A 19,025-nucleotide genomic window follows, 5' to 3' on the forward strand; every position below is an offset into this window, starting at 1 on the left:
ATCGCCAAGTCCATGTAGGGGGAGCCTGGGGACAGCATGGGGAGTGGGAGGGGGGACAGTGGGGAGGGGGGAGAGCGGGGTGAGCTGGGGACAGCATGGGGAGTTGGGGGGGGACAGTGGGGAGGGGGGAGAGCAGGGTGAGCTGGGGACAGCATGGGGAGTGGGAGGGGGGACAGTGGGGAGGGGGCAGAGCGGGGTGAGCTGGGGACAGCATGGGGAGTTGGGGGGGGACAGTGGGGAGGGGGCAGAGCGGGGTGAGCTGGGGACAGCATGGAGAGTGGTGGGGGTGGGGAAAGGTGGAGGGAGGGCAGTGCATGGAGGACAGTGGAAGGGGGAGGCAGTGGTGACAGTGGAGAGGGAAGACTGGGGAGGTAGAAGGGAGGAGGGTAGGACAGTTCAGCCCCCATTGGCAGGGGCAGCTGGGGAGAGCAGGCCCCACCTTTGTGTGCCCCCAGGGCCTGGGCCTGCCTGGTTAAGAGTCTGCACACTCCCAGAGCTGGAGCTTCTCAATGTCGCTCTTGCAAGGTGAGCCCACACTCCGCTGGGAACAACGCAGGGGGCCCAGGAGTCCTCCCTGGGAAAAGTGTGCTGTGCCCCGCCATGGGGTTTGTGGCAGAAGCCCCTCCCCTGAGCTCAGGCCTCACCTCCAGCCACTGAAGACAAGGAGATGCAGAGAGGAGGCCTCTGGAGTCTTGCCCCTCACCCCCGCACCCCTGCACCACAGGCAGGGCTTGGCAGCCTTCTTGGAGGCGCCTGGGCCTGGACAGCTATTCCAAAGCCACAGCCGCCCTCCCCAGGGTGGGTCCCTTGGTCTTAGGAGTGTCCAAGCTGCAGAGCCCAGTAGACAGAACCTGGATCCAGCGCCTCACTTTACAGGAGGGGAAACTGAGGCACAAGCATGTGCTACCTGGCTTGGGGGCCAGCAGGCAGCCTTTTCCCTTCTGTCACCTGCCCTAGGGATGGACCGCCCCATCTGCCAGCCTTGACTGGAGCCTCCCTGGTGGGTGTTTACTGCACACCTACTATGTGCAGGGTGGTGCAGCTGGCGAGAGTCCCCTCTCCTGTTCCACAGACCGGCAAGTTTCCCCTGAGCCCTGGGGCAGGCAGGACCTTTGGCTGGAGGTGGGTGTGCAGGGCAGGGTCTCTGAGGGGAGACCTCAGACTGTGGACTTGTGGGTGGACGCTTCTCTGTGTCGGGGCCTCCTGTGTCCAGAAGGATGTTGAACAGCATCTGGGGCTTCCACCCGCTGAAGCCGAGGAACAGCCCCCAGCTGTGACAACCCAAAATGCCTCCAGACCTGGCCCTATGTCCCCCAGGGGGACAGAACAGCCTGGTGTAGGGCAGGGTCCCCTGAGCAGGAGTGGCACCTGTTCCTGCTCAGACCACAGACAGCTGAGCTGGCTGTGCCCAAGACTCCCTGCACCCACTGAAGCCACAGGATACAGGCACGATTTGCATCTTACTCTCTTAAGTCAGGTTTCTGGAGATGGCTGTCACAACACTGGAATCCAGCCTGTCTACAGCAAGGGACAAAGAGGAAGCTGATGGCGGGCTGAGCGGGGCAGGCGTTACAGGGTGGGTCTCACAAATGCCGACATGACAGGCAGGGCTTCTGAGGGGGCTTCAGGGACCAGCAGGGAGGCAAGACTCAGGCACTGACCCGCAGAGGGCATGGCCTTGGATGCACAGTGGTGACAGCAGCCTCCAAGTGTCCCCCGTGCCCCAGGCATGAGGGGTAGAAGCTTCTGGGGCCTCTACATCTTTCCTGCCTGTCCCCTGGTGAAGGAAAATTGCCTCCGATGGGAAAAGCTGGAGCCAGACTCCCTCTCCCTGCATTAGTGTCGCCGTCCTGCCTGTGAGGTCCCTGGGCCCAGGGCACCTCCCGGGACACCCGAGTGGTGATGCACGACCCTCAGTTCTGGGGCTTAGGACCTCTGGGTGCCCCCGCAGGTCCATCCTGGAGTCACTTCACAGTCACTGCAAATGGGCACCACACCCCACTTTCCAACGCCCTGACTTTCCACACCCAAGCAGCTCCTTGTCCCTGCCAATCAATGCCCGGTGATGACAACTGTTCTTTTATAAATACCACACATCTTCTAATGCTTTCATGTTAAAAGCGGGAGTGGATCCCACATTCACTTAAAGGCCCAGGTAGGGACTTTTTTTGTAGAAAACCAATTTCTTGTAACAAGTACTGGAACCTCATTGTAGCCATGAGTCCTCACTCCTCCTTTTGTTCTAAGTCTGGGTCTGAGAAGTGCAGGCCTCACACAGCTGTCAGTTCCACGTGACCAGGGCTGTAACAGGTCCTGGCTGACCCTGGGACTGTCAGGGGATTCTGGGATGTAAGAAGGAGGGGCGTTTGCCCATAGCCCTGGGGCAGACACTGTGTCCTAAGGGCCAGGCCAGGCCGTCTACTCCATCTCCTTGAGGCGAGTGCACCCCGGGTCACCTGGCAGCGTCCTTTCCAGCCCTTCTGGAGACAGTCAGCAGCTGATTCATTCCGGGAACCAGCATGGCAGGTGCCAGGGCTGGTCAGGGCCCAGGGCTGTACCCCTCAGCACTGGGCCACCCCGTCTCCTGCCCCCTTGGGACTGTTGGGCTCTGAGGAACCTGGCGCTATGGTCGGAGGTCTTCATCAGAACCCTGGGGACCCTCAGGGTTGAGTGGGGTGGGGCTGCTGAGGGTGGTGGGGGCCGGGGGAGCCACTTCTCACTTTGGGGATCACTGCTGAGGTGAGAAGGGGGACCGTGGCCACCAGGTGATACCCTCTCCATGCACCTAACTGCTGCTCAGGACTCTGGGGCCCGTGTTGCCAGGCCTGAGCCTGCTGGACATGGGCGTCTTCAGCCCTCCTGGGCTGTGTCTTTCTCGCTGCAGAGCCAAGAGCCCCGGCATCCTCTGCGGCTGGCCAAACACGGCCCTGGCACAGCCTTTCTTCTGGCAAACTCCACCCATGCCTCTTCCAAAGGCAGCTCAACTTTTCACCAGAACAGCTGAGGGACACTGTTCCTCCCAGGGAATGTGGCAGAGGACACTGAAGCCCAGTGGGGACTTCCGGGGGCTCCTCGGTGTGGACGGCTGCCTGCACTTGTGGGCACACACATGCGTGGGTCCTGTGGCCTCCGGGTGGGAGGCAGGTTGGGAGCGTCCAGGGCAGAAGAGCTCCTGTGACCATGCCCCCTGAAAACAGCCTCGCATGACCCCAACAGCACAGAGGCCGTCCTGGAAGAGTGGATGCCCAGTCTTCTTTCTTAACCAAACACTCTTCGGTCTCAGGATCCTGCATCCCACGGGAAGACCCACAGTGGGTCTGGGGTACTGGGAAGAGCCTGGTGCTGAATCCTGCATGCTCCGGGTGGAGACAGCCCATCACCAGTCCCTTCCTGTGGGTGACTGGCAGTGACGGCAGGGAGCCCAGTCACTTGGGGACATTTGCCTTTGGTGTGGATGACGCTTTTGAAAGGGCCTCATTCCAGGATCACAGCCAACGCCAGCAGGTTCTCCCTGGGATCCAGCAGTGGTCCTGCTGGGGGCTGCCCCAAGTGCTCCCCTGCAGTCTGGGAGTCCATTCTCAAGCTGCCACCTGGCCTCTCATGGTGGCGTCTCACGGAAGCCCTGTCCACACTCCGGGCAGTGAGCTCTGGTCAAACATGGCCTTGGAAGGGAAGTGAAGGAGAGAGAGGAACATGAAGCACCCCTTTCCATTCTGCAGGCAGACGTTGGTTTTCTCAGGACTCAGCTTGGTGGAAACAAAGGGTTTAAAGCTTCGGAAACAGCGGCCTGTACAGGGCACTTCGACTGGCTCTGACAGGAACAGGCCATCCATGTTTTTAGCAAGCTGTGTTCCTGCGTCATCTGGATGGGCTGACCTGGCCTTGGAAGTGCGTTTCTGTGGTCGGCCATCAGCTCGCCTGGGTCCACAGGTGACACCACAGTGTGGTGGCTGCGCACACCCTAAGCCCACTGTCCCTGGGGAACCCCTTCTCATGGGTGGCAAACGGGGCTCAGAAGGGATCCTGGCCCATGGCATGGAGCCCGGCTGGCCTGCCTGCGAAGCCCAGCGCCCCCTGCAACCAGAGGCACCTGCCAGGTGGGTGACCATGTGTGGACATTTTTCCCAAATTAGACAGGAATCCACAGCTATGTTGCTCCTGGAATTGAGGGGCAAACCTCCACCAGGAGCCGCCCGAGAGCTGTAGGAGTGGCTGCCGCAGAGAGAAGCTGGCAGTGCCTGGACCTGCTCTAGACACCCCATGGGGGCTGGGCGCCGGTGCCTGGACCTGCTCTGGACACCCCATGGGGGCTGGGCGCCGGTGCCTGGACCCACTCTGGACACCCTGGTGGGCGCTGGGCGCTGGGGAGCACAGGGGTCCAGCACTCATCTCTCTGCTTCTGTGCATGTTGGGAAAATCCCATTGCAGTGTGAAAAAGTGCACACCACGATGCCATCCCATGCCAAGGGGAGGCTGCAGGAAATGCCGTGCGCACCATCGAGGGCTTCACTGCGTCTCCAGGAGCAACAGTTGTTCAAGGCAAAGGACTTTTGCCTTTTGAAAGTTTTTTGAAAATCTGAAAGACAGCTGGCAGCCAAGCCTCCCCTGGGCCCCCCAGAATCTGCTGCTTCCCATGGCAAACTCACCAGTGAGCTCTGGCTCCGGCCTCACAGCCCAGGCACCTGGGGGACAAACCAAAATGGTCAGGGTGGCAGCGATGGGGGGTGTCCCTAAAGCCCCTGGTGTTCCTGAGCTCTCAGCAGCCCCCTAAACACCCTACTTGGAAGTCTCCCCGAGGCTCCCAGTTCCAGGGGGGAAAGCACTCACAGATGAGGGGCTCCCCAGGCCACATGGCTTTCGAGAAAGATCCTCTTAAAGGGGTAAGTGCCTGGGAAGCACTTAAAATGCTGTGACCTGGCTCTGGGACCCTTCCACAGCCCAGCCAGCCGGCAGTGGCATCACGGCCGTGGAAGATGTTTCTGGGATGACTGAGATTGGCCACAAATGGGAAAGGCAGGGGCAGCCCACAGGAGCCGCCCCTACTCCGTGGCCACTGCACCTGCACTCCATAGACTGCCACCCTTGTGGGGGTTCTGGGACGAGCCCCACCCCGTCATCACTGCAGCCAATGTTCAGGGCTTCCTGCGCCACTGCGTCCTGCTGCTGTGTCTTACGTGGCTGAAACACAGACCTCCGGGCTCTGTCATGGAGCTGGCCAGAGTCACAGACCCACAGGGCAGGGGTGCTCAAGGCAGCCTCAGCGGCTTCCATGGAAACGACCACCACCCCAACCTCTACATGCAGAAGCCACCCTGCCCACCCGACCTGCAGGGCGGACCTCGCAGCGCCCTTCTGGCTTGGCAGTGTCAGGAATGTCAGAGATGCTGGGTTTCAAAACCACTTTGTGGGAAACTTTGGGTTGCTAAGGCTCATGAATATTAGTGCTACCACAACAAAGTTTCTTTTTTTTTTTTTTTTTTTTTGAGACAGAGTCTTGCTCTGTCGCTCAGGCTGGAGTGCAGTGGCGCGATCTCGGCTCACTGCAAGCCCCGCCTCCTGGGTTCATGCCATTCTCCTGCCTCAGCCTCATGAGTAGCTGAGACTACTACAGGCGCCCGCCACATGCCCGGCTAATTTTTTGTATTTTTAGTAGAGATGGGGTTTCACCGTGTTAGCCAGGATGGTCTCGATCTCCTGACCTTGTGATCCGCCCGCCTCGGCCTCCCAAAGTGCTGGGATTACAGGCGTGAGACACCGCGCCTGGCCTACCACAGCAAAGTTTCAAGCTAAATCAGTATCAGTGAGGGAAGTTAAAGCAGGAAAACGTTCACACCAACAGAACAAACATTAACATCCACAATATGGGGCCGTCTCTACCTGCATAGCTGTGTTGGAGCCATCGGCCCCTGCACACCCAGCCTATGGCCACCGCCACAACCACAAGCAGGCACAGGACAGCCAGGATGCTCCACGTGGCCACGTTCTTCTCGCCGGTACTGACTGGATTCTCTGTGATCTTGTCTCTCTCTCCAATGTCATTTCCTACAAGAAAGAGGAAAATAACCCGACTTAAAGGATCTTAGAGGAAAAGGGTCTTTTTTTTCATCCTTGAGTAGAAAGTGTTGCAGCGAAGTATTTATTCCAGAGAACTTCCCTGACATGATTTTGAGGTTTTAAAAACACCAGGCTGATGAGAGGAGGGTTTTCTCTTGCAGAGGGGCTTCATTTCCTGCAGGGATCTTGTTCCTCCCCGTCCTACCTGGGAGAGGCGATAACCCCAACCACAGCCAGGGGACCACAGGGCTGGGTGTGGTGGGAAGCACAGGTTCTTACTGGATTTTTTTTTCTTTTTTTTTTTGAGGCAGAGTCTCGCTCTGTTGCCCACGCTGGAGTGCAGTGGTGCGATCTCGGCTCACTGCAAGCTCCGCCTCCTGGGTTCATGCCATTCTCCTGCCTCAGCCTCCCGAGTAGCTGGGACTACAGGTGCCCACCACCACGCCTGGCTAATTTTTTGTATTTTTTTAGTAGAGACGGGGTTTCACCGTGTTAGCCAGGATGGTCTCGATCTCCTGACCTCATGATCCACCCGCCTTGGCCTCCCAAAGTGCTGGGATTACAGGCGTGAGTCACCATGCCCGGCCCTTACTGGATTTTTGAAAATCTGCAGGCATGCACCACCAGGCCTGGCTAATTTTTTTTTTTTTTTTTTTTTTTTGTAGAGATGAGATCTCACTATATTGCTCTGGTTGGTCTCAGGGCTCAAGTGATCCTCTTGCCTCAGCCTCCTAAGTAGCTGCAACTACAGGTGTGCACCACCTTGCCCAGCCAAAATGAGCCACTTTATGCTTTATTTATTTATTTATTTTTTTGAGACACACTCTTCCTCTGCCGCCCACTCTGGAGTGTAGTGGTGCGGTCTTGGCTCACTGCAGCCTCCGCCTCCCGGGTTCCAGCGATTCTCCTGCCTCAGCCTCCCAGGTGGCTTGGATTATAGGCACACACCACCACACCTGGGTAATTTTTGTATTTTTAGTAGAGACGGGGTTTTGCCATGTTGTCTAGGCTGGTTTCAAATTCCTGACCTCAGATGATCCACTCACCTCAGCCTCCCAAAGTGCTAGGATCAGGTGTGAGCCACCCCTCCTGGCCCAAAATAAACCATTTTAAAGCGAACAATTCAGGGTGCCAGTGCCATCATAACCACCACCTAATTCCAGGACCTGTAACCCCCAAAAGGGAACCTTGTGTCCATGAGCAGTCACTCCCCACTCTTCTCTGTCCTCTGCTGTCCTGGGCAGTTCATTGGGGAGAATGGTCATGTCCATTTCAGATGGACTGTGAGCCCGTGTCAGCAGCAAGAAGGAGCAGATCCAAATGAAGGGGTCTCAGAACAGCTGGGGCCTCTAATTTTTCTCTTAAATTTTGTTCTCATTTAGTTCTTTATAGCACTCCCTTCAAATTTCACTTTTAAAACTCTAGCTTGGGCGTGGTGGCTCACACCTGTAATCTCAGCACTTTGGGAGGCTTAGGCAGGAGCATCGCTTGTGTCCAGGAGCTTGAATCTAGCCTGGGCAACATAGTGAGGCCCCATCGCTACAAATAATCAAAAATTAGCCAGGCGAGGTGCATGTGCCTGTAGTCCCAGATACTCAGGAGGCTGAGGCAGGAGAATTGCTGTCCTCCTGCCCCAGAAGCCTCTAGTTTGCTTTGTGTCTCAGTGGCTCACCCTATTCTGGACACTTTGCATAAAAAGAGTTCCACAGGCTTGTCCTCAGGTGTCTGAGTCTGTCACTTGCATAATGGCCTTGAGGTTCTCCACGCTGCAGTGTGCATCAGGACAGCTGCCTCCTTCCTTCTTCAGGCTAATTGTCCCCTGCACGCATGGGTCACGTTTGGTGCATCCGTCCACCCACGAGGAACACTTGGGTGGTTCCCACCTTCTGGCTGCCATGAACATTCACGGACAGGCATTTGTTTGAGTCCCTGTTTTGAATCCTCTTGGCTATATCCCTAGGAGAGAACTGCTGGGTCCTGCAGTGCTTCCACGCTTAGCTTTTCGAGGAACTGCCACAGCGTTCCCCATGGCAGCTGCACCCTTCTGCTTTTCCACTGCGATGCACAAAGGTAACAATGCCTCTGGTCTCTGTGTGCAATGCCTTTGCCCTTCAGAGAGCCATCCTCACCAGCAGACAAGCAGCGGCATCTCCCTGGGAGCTTGTTCTCAATGCCTGGCGCATCTCCAAACACACCTGGAGAAACCACCTGGACGGTGCTCAACCTTGAACCTCTGAAGCTTTTAGACACTGTCCCGATGCCAGGTGCCAGCCCAGAGCTTCAGGTGCAATGGGTCCGGGCATGGGGGCTTTCACAGGCTGCCCAGATGACCCCACTGTGTAGCTGGGGTTGAGACGACGGCCCTGGGAGAATTTTCTGCTGCCACTTGGGCTGCTCTGCAGGGAGTATGCTGGCTGGGAGGCAGTTATCAGAGGCTGCTTTGGGAGCAGCCCCTCATCCTGCTACACGCAGCTCACAGACTCTGAATGTTGAGTCAGAAGGGCTGAGCCCTGATTTCAAGAAGGAGAATGTCCGGCTCTGCTGGGGATCCTGGGGGCCAGGGTGGGCTTCGAGGGTATGACCTGTGCAGGCTTCTGGGGTTGAGCTCAGAAAGGCCGGCAGGAGGTGCAATGCTTGTGGTCACTGTCTGGAATTCTTAATGCTCCTGAAACAAGGAGCCCTGCATTCTTGCTTTGCACAGGGCCACACGGTGAGTCCTGCTGGCAGCCTCTTTCCTGCAGACGGCAGGACCCCAGGACCCCTCCTCGATCATCTCCTGCCTCCACCTTCTGCCTCTCATCCTGACACAGGACATGGGGACACAAATGGGGAGGGCCTGTGTCCTCTACAAAGGAGTCCCTGTAGAGGAACCCCTTCCACAGGGAGGAGCTGGGCACCCTTTCCACAGGGAGTGGCTGGGCACCCTTTCCACAGGGAGTGGCTGGGCACCCTTTTCACAGGGAGGAGCTGGGCACCCTTTCCACAGGGAGGAGCTGGGCACCCTTTCCACAGGGAGGAGCTGGGCACCCTTTCCACAGGGAGGGGCTGGGCCAGCAGCCGTGCCCAGTGGGATTCCCGTGTCTGGGGGCTTCAGTCTTCTCAGGGGACACACGCCCAAGAGGCAGGGAGCTTGGGTGGGGGCTACACAGCTGTGGGCTTCTGTCCTGGGCTGCTGCTGCCTAGTCCTGCGGCTTCTGAAGTGTTACCCAGCCTCAGAGTTCAGCCCTCATCTGTAAAGTAAGTTTAAGAAAACTGACTCCAGGTGAAGAAAATGGAGCAATATGCACTGGGCACGGTGCCCATTCCTGTTCCTGGGGACCGTGGTGGTTCTCACTGTGTGGCATGTGCCTCTCACCTCCTCTCCCTTCCAACCACCTTTCGGGTGCTGAGCTGCGTTGAAGGGACTTTTTGTCTTCTGCCTCAGGGGCTCTCCCAAGCCAGCGCTGGCCCCACTCAGCACGCAGGGCTCAGCTCAGCACGCAGGCGCCGGGACCTTACCTGTCTGGCTGCCGACAGTCAGGTTCTGCTGCAGAAGCACGTTCTCTATGCAGCAGCCAATGTTCACGCTGGGGGTCCGCGCGATCCTCAGCACGCTGACCACGTCGTACAGGCCCCGCGTGTTCAAGAAGACGGTGTCATTCTGCAGAGCCTGGTCCAGCAGGCTGTTGTCCGTCTTATTGATCCAGTACACGTTGGGCCTGGGGTAGCCATTTATGGATGTACACGTGAAGGTGAGCTCATCCTGGGAGGGGCTGTGGGGGGCGCTGACGATGGGCACGCTGAAGTTTGCTGCAGGTGAGGGAAACAAGTCGTGAGAGATGCCAGGCCCTGCTGGTCAAGAAACAGAGGGTACACAGTGCCAAGGCTGGGTCAGAGGGGAGGCAGCCCATTGTGCCCTGACATGGGTGACAGGCCAGGACCAGGGCTGTGGTCTGAGCAGCAGGCTCCGCCCTGCCCTGCCCAAGAGTCATCCCCCAAGCCAGTACCAGTTGCCAGGGACCGCTGAGCCTGTTGGGCAGTGACTGGCACCCACAGACCCCCCACTCCACGGCCGTCGGCTGTGCCGGGACCCCCTCATTTGGATCTGGTCATTCTCACTGCTGACACAGGGGCTCACGGTCCATCTGAAATGGACACAGCTGTTCTCCCCAATGAACTGCCCAGAGCTCCTTGGTTGCCTCTTATTTTTCTCTTAAATTTTGTTCTCATTTAGTGCTTTATAGTGTTCCCTTCAAATTTCACTTTTAAAACTCTACTTTGGGCGTGGTGGCTCACGCCTGTAATTCCAGCACTTTGGGAGGGTGAGGCAGGAGGATCGCTTGTGTCCAGGAGTTTGAGACCAGCCTGGACAACATAGTGAGACCCCATTTCTGCAAATAATCAAAATTAGCCAGGCGAGGTGGCATGTGCCTGTAGTCCCAGATACTCAGGAGGCTGAGGCAGGAGAATTGCTTGAGCTCAGGAGGCTGCAGTGTGATCACGCTACTGCACTCCAGCCTGGGCAATAGTGAGACCCTGTCTCAAAAAACAAACTAACTGGCCGGGCACGGTAGCTCACGCCTGTAATCCCAGCACTTTGGGAGGCCGAGGCAGGTGGATCACGAGGCCAGGAGTTTGAGACCAGCCTGGCCAACATGGCGAAACCCTGTCTCTACTAGAAATACAAAAATTAGCTGGGTGTGGTGGCACACGCCTGTAGTCCCAGCTACTCGGGAGGCTGTGGAGAATTGCTTGAACCCAGGAGGCGGGGATTGCAGTGAGCCAAGATTGTGCCACTGTACTGCAGCCTGGGTGACAGAGCAAGACTCCGTCTCAAAAAACAAAAACAAAAACAAAAACTAACTAACTCAAGAGGCAAAGACAGCAAGGCTAGGAGCTCTTCCAGGAAACCAAGCAGCCACAGGTCATGCGCTAAGGATTTTTCAGCTGTTTAGTTTCCCTCGAAGTTAGACAGAAGCCTGATAACACAGATGAGAATTTTCTTCACTGGAAGAAACAGTGAATGAGCCAGGGAGGACGTTTCATGAACACTTTTCCACGATGTGAGGCTGGGATGGACCCAGCTCTCTCCGCCTCGACTGTCCTACCTGCTACATGCAGTGTGACCACAACGCTCAAAACCTCCTGGAATCCCAGGGATTGGCTCAACACCAGGCAGTGAAACTTCTGCTCGTCCTGGGGGGTGACGTTGAACAAGCGCAGGGAGAAGTCGCCCCGCTGCATGCCGGCTGGTGACATCAGGGCTCGGTTCCGGTAGCGGCTGTCCACGTTTTCCAAGGAGCTGTTCTGTGGGATGTGGTAGGTCACCACGGTTTTCGACTCACTGGTTTGCCAATATACGTAAACGTCATTTAAATCAAAACGGCTTCCTTCAGGGCAAGAGCAGCTGAGCTCCACGTCGCTGCCTACCATCGCTCTGACTTCCTTCTCCTGAGTATCTGCAATGGCCCAAAAGGTGCAAAATCTGTTTTCGGAGGCTGATGCCCAGGCCATGAAGCTACTCTACGGGGCAGGCTTTGGGTTTCAAGCCTCAAACACCAACGGTGGCTCAGAATTTATTAACAAGGCACAGGTAGGAATGCAGTCAAACTTGAAAAATGCAGACATTTTATGGGGAGGTCCATGTCGGTCTTTGGCTTCGATGATACACTCCCATTATGTAAGGGGCTGCCAGGGGGAGGAGCGGCTGGATGGGACCTGGCCGCTCAGTATTATCTTTGTTACTCAACACTATTTTTACTACTTCTTGGGAGTCTATAATTAATGCAAAATAAAAAGTTCTTTAAAAATCAGGTATTTAAGGGAAAACAATTTCTCAGCAATTACACTATATTGCTGCTCACTTGCATCAGGAAAGGTGTCACAAATGTAGCAGACACAGGGTAGCTTTACTGTTTGTGCAACTACGTAAATGCCTGTGGGAAAATCTTCTTTTTTTTTGAGACGGAGTCTTGCTCTGTCACCCAGGCTGGGGTGCAATGGCGTGATCTCAGCTCACTGCAACCCCCGACTCTGGGGTTCACGCCATTCTCCTGCCTCAGCCTCCCAAGTAGCTGGGATTACAGGTGCCTGCCACCATGCCCAGCTAATTTTTTGTATTTTTAGTAGAGATCGGGCTTCACTATGTTGGCCAGGCTGTTCTCGAACTCCTGACCTCAGGCGATCCACCCGCCTTGGCCTCCCAAAGTGCTGGGATTACAGGAGTGAGCCATTGCACCTGGCACCTGCAGGAAAATCTGTGTGTGTCTCCTGCCCCCAAAGCCCTCTGGGCTGGAAGGCTCGGCAAGGTTTTGGGTTTGTGCTGTGGTGCCTCGTCCTTATTCCTGGCTCTTCCAGAGGCTGGTGGCTCTTAGGGCTCAGCAGGGTTGCTGCCTGGGATGGGGAGACCAGGGGACCCAGGAAGCCCTGGCTCAGAGGAACTGCATTCCGCCCACAACAAACACGGAATCAAATAAGAACTCCGGAGTTTGCAGAAGTGTTTCCCTTTAAGGAAAGGCTTCTATCCTGTGCAGCAACTTAGGTTTAGGGTCCAACTTTCTCCAAAGGGCCACTTGAGAAGCAAGAAGGAGCCTGGTGAGGCTGCTCCCAGCACCCTGAGGCCGGCAGTCCACACAGCCGGAGAGCCCATCTCTGAGCTGGGCGCCCCATGGCAAAGCACCCCCTGAACTTACCGGCTCGAAGGCTGCTGAAGAGCAGGAAGAGCAGTCCAGGACTGGAAAAAACAACCAGAAAGGCAGGTGAGGCGGGGCCACCAGGGAGTTACCTGCATCTTCCAAACAGGAGCAGGCTGGTTTCCCACGGGCAGGAGGTAGTTAGGCACATCGCAGAAATGTGAAGGCAGAGCCAGGAGCCTGCCTGCCTCTGTTCTCCATGGGAATTCGGGGTCCGGGGCCAGGACCACCACCCCGCTGCCCAGCACAGCAAGTCCGAGGGGCTGACAGCCTCTCGCCACTCTCTAGCTCTCGCGGTAACAAATCCCCAGAAACACAGTGATGCTGGCGTGAGGATGAAGGGGAGCGAGGGACACCACTGAGGCTGGTCTAGCCTTCCTGGGGACAGATGCCAAGAAATTGTAGGAAATCAGAAAAAAAAAAAAAAGCTTTCAGGGCACATATAGTAGGAGTGTCACTTAAAATGCTGGGGTGACGGAGAACATCAGGCGTGCCTGTGACAGGGTTAGGTGAGTGACGGGACAGCCCTGTGGGGAACGCGGATCATTTTGAAACCAAACCTGAGCTCCTCCTGTTTCAGATCCTGCTACAGCTGGTGCCCCTGCCTCGGGCAGCAAATTCCCCTCATGACTCCAATGCCCCTGCCATCTTGGGTCTGGGAGCCTTTGCACCCTGCACGCCACAGGCTTGCCACCTCCTCCCGCCAGCCCCCAGGATGCCTTCCCCAGGTGAAGGCCCTTAGTGGCCGGGACCACTTTGGTAGCAGTGCTTACCCCAGCCCCCCAAACCATCAGTTTCTGGGGCCAGCTCCCCACGAAGCGGGAGCCCCCGGAGCAGGGACATCTCCTTCTCTGATGTCTGTGCACCTCCAAGGTCTGGGAGACGCTCATCCCTCTTCTCGTGGCCTCTGCCTGGGAAAGCTTGGGGCCTTTGTAAGTCAAAGGTTGGTCTTGTGGGAACCTCCCAGTGGGCTGTCCCTGAGCCCTGGAGCCACAGAAACCCCTGCCTCACCCACGATGGCTGTCATCTGAGTCTGCATGGAGGTGTGCCTGTGCCAAGTGAGCACACATGCACCAAGGCCGCCCAGGCCACCAGGGGCTCTTGAAGCCTGCAGGCAGCCCTTCCTCTCTCTCCCACTCCCCCTGTTGGGGCCACCATTCTGGCTGGCAAGATGGCTGTGATGGCCTCCAGCAGGCCCCCTGCCTCCACCCGGACCTGCCTGCCTCCAGCCTCAGCCCCTTCAAGCATCTCCCCAGAGCCATCATCTAAACGACAGCTGTGAGAACCCCTCTGTGCCCCCATTTGTCTCCCACAGTGCCCATATTCATCACCAGCCCACAAGGCCCGTCCTGTCTGTGGAGGCCTCCTCAGGACATCTGCGGGCTTCCTGGGCCAGGGTGGGGGGTGCCTGCTCCAGGCTGTTTCTGGCTTGTCTCCTCCCTGGGTGCTGCCTACCCAGCGGCCTCTGTGTCCTCTCCTTGGACCCTCAGCACCCCTGCATCTAACCTACCCCCACCCTGAGCTTGCCTCAAGACCCAGCATAGACAGGGCCGCCTACTTGAAGGTGTGGGTGGCGGAGGGCTAAGACATTTGGGAGGGCTATGACATTCCGAGACTTTTAAATTCTTTCTCTCTAGGGCAGGATCATAATTGCATACACTTCTAATGGGGAGGGGTACTGGGGAGTGTGACACCGGTGTGGCCCGGCTCTGGGCTGTGCGGGAGGCATCCCTGGAGTCAGGGGCCTCACAGGTTCACCCAGGGGAGCACAGGCTGCGGATCCTACAACGTGGGTTGCGAAGAGTATATTTTGGATATTTTCGCAAAAATCCAGGAGGAAGCTGTCCCTCCTGGTTCAGGCAGCCCCGCCTTCCCCAGTGCGGATCGGCTGCCTGGCTGCGGGGAATCCCACGTGTGTGGGGGAGGGCGTGTCCGCAGACCGTGGGCACCAGCTGGCCTTGGAGAGCGCTCGGCCGGTCACCTCCCTCCTTCTCCCTTCTTCTAGGAAATCAGCAGTGCCCGGGAGTGGAAGGGGCAGCGCCCGTGCCCCGGCGTGCAGGGTGCGCCCGCCTTCCCTCCCTCCTTCCAGCGTTCGCGGTCCTCCTTCCCTGGCAGGGACCCCGCCCCCGAGCCCGCCCCCGCACGGCTTCGCGTCCTGCCGTGGGTCCCGGCGCCGGGCCCCACCGCCCACTGCCGTCCACACCCCGCCGGCCGCCCCGGCGCCTCCGCCGCCCGCTCCTCGGACCCGCACTGCCAGCCCGGCACCTCCAGGCGAGCCCCGCAGGCCCCGCGTCCGAGCCGAGCTGGGGACCCGCGGGCCGAGCCACCCCGCCCCTGACCGCGGCGCCTCCGCTCCTTGCCAGGCTCACCTGCCCAGCCGCATGGTGCGGGCGGAGACCTCGGGCCGCGGAGACCTCGGGGCGCGGAGAACTTGGGCCGCGGGAGACCTCGGAGAGGAGCAACCTCGGGGCGCGGGAGATCGGCTCTAACTGCTCTCCCGCCGCGCCCGAGGCTCTGAGCGCCCAGCGCGCGGCGTGCTGGAGGCAGCCGTGTCCCCGCCCCGTCCCCGCCCCGCCCCCGGCCTGGCTCCTCTGGCGACCGAGACCGCCCCGGGACAGGAGGCGGGGCGCTGCGCGGCGGCTGCGGAAAGTTCAGCTCTGCCCAGGCGTGTGCCCGTCGGCTGGAGGCGGGACAGAGGCAGGTCGGCCTGTCCGCCTGGACGCGGACCTGGGCGCCGTAGGTGCCCTGGGAAGCGCAGGGGTGGGGGTACCCGGGAGGAAGGTGGCCAGGGGTGCTGCAGGTGCCGGCGCAGCGGGGGAGGGGACCGTGGGAGGCAAGGGCCGTTCCCCGCGCCGCGAACAATTCGCCGGTCCTGCGGCCCTCCCCGAGGAGGAGTCCGGGGACCCAGGCCCCCAGGCTGGGAGAGCGCTAGGCCCCTGGCAGGCTGCGCTCCAATGATCTCCAGGACTTAGGCGAGTGAGCTCAGCGACTTCTGAGGAATGAATGATTGAATGAACGCATGCATGAATGGAGGGAGGGAAAGTGGGCGGGCTCTACCCTCTGGGCCAGCCCCAGCCCGCCCCCACCTGGCCAGGCTCCCCTAGCCTTCGAGGGGTCTGAAGGGTGCTGGCGCAGCCTCTTTGCATAACACTGGCTCTGAGGATCCCCCGCCGAGAAACCGAGGCAGCCTTGCGGCTCTGGGCTCCTCAGCCTTGGCAGTGGCGTCTGGCCTGGAGTCTGGGGCAGCAGGTTTGGGAAAGGCTGCACCACGCAACGGAGGGTTGGACCCAGGGCCCCTGCTCCCTCCCCACCGCACCCAGCCCACCCCACCCTCCCTCCCTGATCCCTGCAAGCCCCAGGGGAGGCCCAGGGGGGACTTGACTCCCTTTCTGCAGAGGCACCTCAGGAAGGGCCTGGGTGAGCCTGCTGGACAGGGCAGCGGGGCACCCTCCTCCCGGAGCCCCTGCCTCTGGTCTGAGGCTCGGATCCCCACCGCCTCCTGCGCATGGAGGAGGCGAGAAGCGCAGGGAGACGGAGGCCCCAGCCTGCACCCCGCAGGCTGCCATTCCTTCAACCAAGATGTAGAGAACGCCGTGGACAAAAGCTTAAAAAAAATTCTGAAACCTCTGCCCGGGGGAAGTCAACATTTTTGCGGAGCAGAGAGCCCAGGCACAAAATAAGAAGGCGGAAGAGACGGGCTGGGGGGGTAGGGGGGACGGCGGCGGGGAAGGGCAGGGAGGGCGGCGGGAGGGCAGGTAGGGCGGCGGCGAAGGCGCAGGAAGCCCTGAAGCTGGGCGGCTTCCCCCTCCCAGGCCACGCTGAGAGGTGGGGATTGGGGGGATTTAAAGTCGCGCGCCTGGCAGGGACGGGGCGGGGGTCACCTGCCCTCGGGCGGGAAGAGCTGGGCACGGCCCGCGGCGTGCAGGGCGGAGGCACTGGCGGTCCGCACACGGGTGAGGTGAGGCGCGTAACCCCATCCGAGCCGGACTCTTTAGGACGAGTCCCGTCCCTGGAGCCAGAAAACCCAGTCCAGCGCCAGCGTGGACGTGCGCTTCCCGGGACACGCTCAGGGACGCCGGCTAGGAGCGGGGAGGCTGGAGGGCTGGCGATGTTGGGGGCTGAGGCTCCTCGCCCCGGGGCGGGCGGCTGCTGGTAAGGGACCGCATGGCCCCGCAGGTGAGGAGGGCGCAGGTGAGCCGGGCGGGCGGGCTGCGGGCAGCGCCACCTCCCCCCGGAGGCCCTCCCTGATTGACCGGCCGGGATCCGCGCGCCTCTGGGCCTGCGGCTGAGGTCCGGGACTGCGCCGCGCGGATTAGCTGACGCCGGGCCGAGCGCTCCACCCCCAGGGCCGGGCGCACCTGAATCCCCTCCACCCACGGGACTGCGGGGAGGGGGACGGCCCCCGGATACCGCGTGGGGGCTGTGGGAGGATGGGGAATGGGTCCTGGGGGAGCAGAGCCTCCCAAATTAAGGTCTCCCAAGAGCGCGGCCGGTCATCCGCGGCGGCGAAGGGAAGGTGCCCTGTCGGTGGGTCCAGACCCCGCAGCCCCCCAGTGCCGCCCGGGGGCGGTGGGAGAGGGGCCGACACCACAGGGCCCGCCGTGCTGTGGCCGAGGGGGCAGGTCAAGGCTCTGCTTCCCGGGCAGACGCCAGAGACCCCAGCAAGCCAAGTGCTGCGGGCAGGCCCCCCCCGAGAGAGGGGACGCCGCGTGGAGGGCACAGCCAGGCAGGGGCAGGAACGCAGCTGGGCCAGAAGGGGACACTGAGGCAGGCCGAGGCGGCCGCGGGGGAGGGTGCCAGGACCAGCCCAGGAACCTCGGTAAGCGGTGGCTGGTTCAGATCCCAACTCCGGAGCTGTGTGACCTCCGAAAGTTCCTTAGCCCCTTGGTGCCTGCATCCCCTGATCTGTGACATATTCATCAATGGGGTGGTTGTAAGTGAACGCACACAGCACACCGGCACGTGGGTCACAACACTTAGATGGGTTTAGATGAAGAAACAGAAAAACCCTTGGGAAGTTTCCTGTAGTCAAAGGAAGGTTTTCATTTTCCCCCTCAACCGTGACTGTTTCTTGGGCCGGCAGGATAGGCTTTTGTTCTAGGGCTGTGGAGAGAGGGCCCCTTGGCAGTGTCCAGGGCCAACTGGGAACCAAGCAGGAATCGTATTTGTGCAGCCCGGAGTTCCAGGCTCTGGTTGCAAGTCGTAGTGCTTAAGCAGGAAGCAGCTGCCCACCGCCCCTAGCCCCAGGCCGCCCTGCTCTGCCGTTTCGAGGGCGTGGGGGTCTTCTGATTTCCACCTTGATGCTTCTCCAGGCCCCGGTCCTTTTGGGGTCTGGCACAGCATGGGCGTGGGTTGATGCTGAGAGCTCAACTTCTGGTCCAAGGAAGATCTTTTCTCTTCGGGGAACAGTCATACATTGTTTAACGAAAAGGATACATTCCTTCTGAGAAATGCGTCCTTAGGTAATTTTGTCCTTGTGTGAACACAGAGTGCACACACCGGCCCTGGTGGCACAGCCTGTTACACGCCGAGGCTGTGTGTCACAGCCTGCTGCTCCAGGGCCACAAGCCTATGCTGCAGGTGACTGTGCTGAATAGCGTAGGCAGCTGTGACTCACTGGTATTTGTGTATCTAAAGCCATCTAAACATAGAACAGGTGCAGTAAAAATATCGCGTTGTGATATGGGAGCACTGTGGCATTGCTTGTTGACCGAAGGTTGTTATGTGGTGCATGACTGTAGGTTCGTTTCCTGTGGGCGCTGGAATGAATGACCTCACGCTTGCTGGCTCAAAACAACAGCAATCTATTCTCTCTCAGCCCTGGAGATTGGAAGCCTGCCTGGTGGAGGCGCTAGGGGAGCATCCTACCTGCCTCTCCCAGCTCCGGGTGGCCCAGGCATCCCTGTGCTTTGCTCCAGGCGCCACCTCAGTGGCCATGTGGCTTCTCTGTGTGGTCAAGCCTCAGTTTGCCCCTCTCTTATGAGGACCTTTGGGATGACACGTAGAACCCACCTGGATGATCCAGGGAGGCCTCCCACTTCAATTTAATCCCGTCAGCAAAGTCCTTCCTTTGCCACATGAGGTAACATTCACAGGATCCGGGAATGGGGACATGGGCATCCTCTGGAGGGTTGTTTGGCTGAGCATGGGATCATGATGCAGGCCCTGTGTGTAAAATTCAAATACTTGGAAGGCTGGGCACAGTGGCTCACACCTGTAATTCCAACACTTAGGGAGGCCAACGTGGGAGGATCACTTGAGCCCAGGAGTTTGAGACCAGCCTGGGCAACAGAGCAAGAC

General features: G+C 59.1%; 1 protein-coding gene across 1 annotated transcript; it reads right to left on the reverse strand.

Moving 5' to 3' along the window:
• Positions 1-1,448: 1,448 nt before the first annotated feature.
• Positions 1,449-15,287, reverse strand: ICOSLG (inducible T cell costimulator ligand). The gene is made up of 7 exons (XM_024239309.3): positions 15,095-15,287; positions 12,726-12,766; positions 11,142-11,492; positions 9,553-9,843; positions 5,878-6,042; positions 4,647-4,682; positions 1,449-3,662 (listed from the first exon to the last, which is right to left on the reverse strand). Exons 1-7 carry the CDS (start codon positions 15,106-15,108, stop codon positions 3,652-3,654), a joined length of 909 nt encoding a protein of 302 aa, XP_024095077.3. The 5' UTR covers positions 15,109-15,287; the 3' UTR covers positions 1,449-3,651.
• Positions 15,288-19,025: the final 3,738 nt, after the last annotated feature.

This window comes from Pongo abelii, chromosome 22, assembly GCF_028885655.2.
Source record: "Pongo abelii isolate AG06213 chromosome 22, NHGRI_mPonAbe1-v2.0_pri, whole genome shotgun sequence".
In the NCBI taxonomy this organism is placed as follows: domain Eukaryota; kingdom Metazoa; phylum Chordata; class Mammalia; order Primates; family Hominidae; genus Pongo; species Pongo abelii.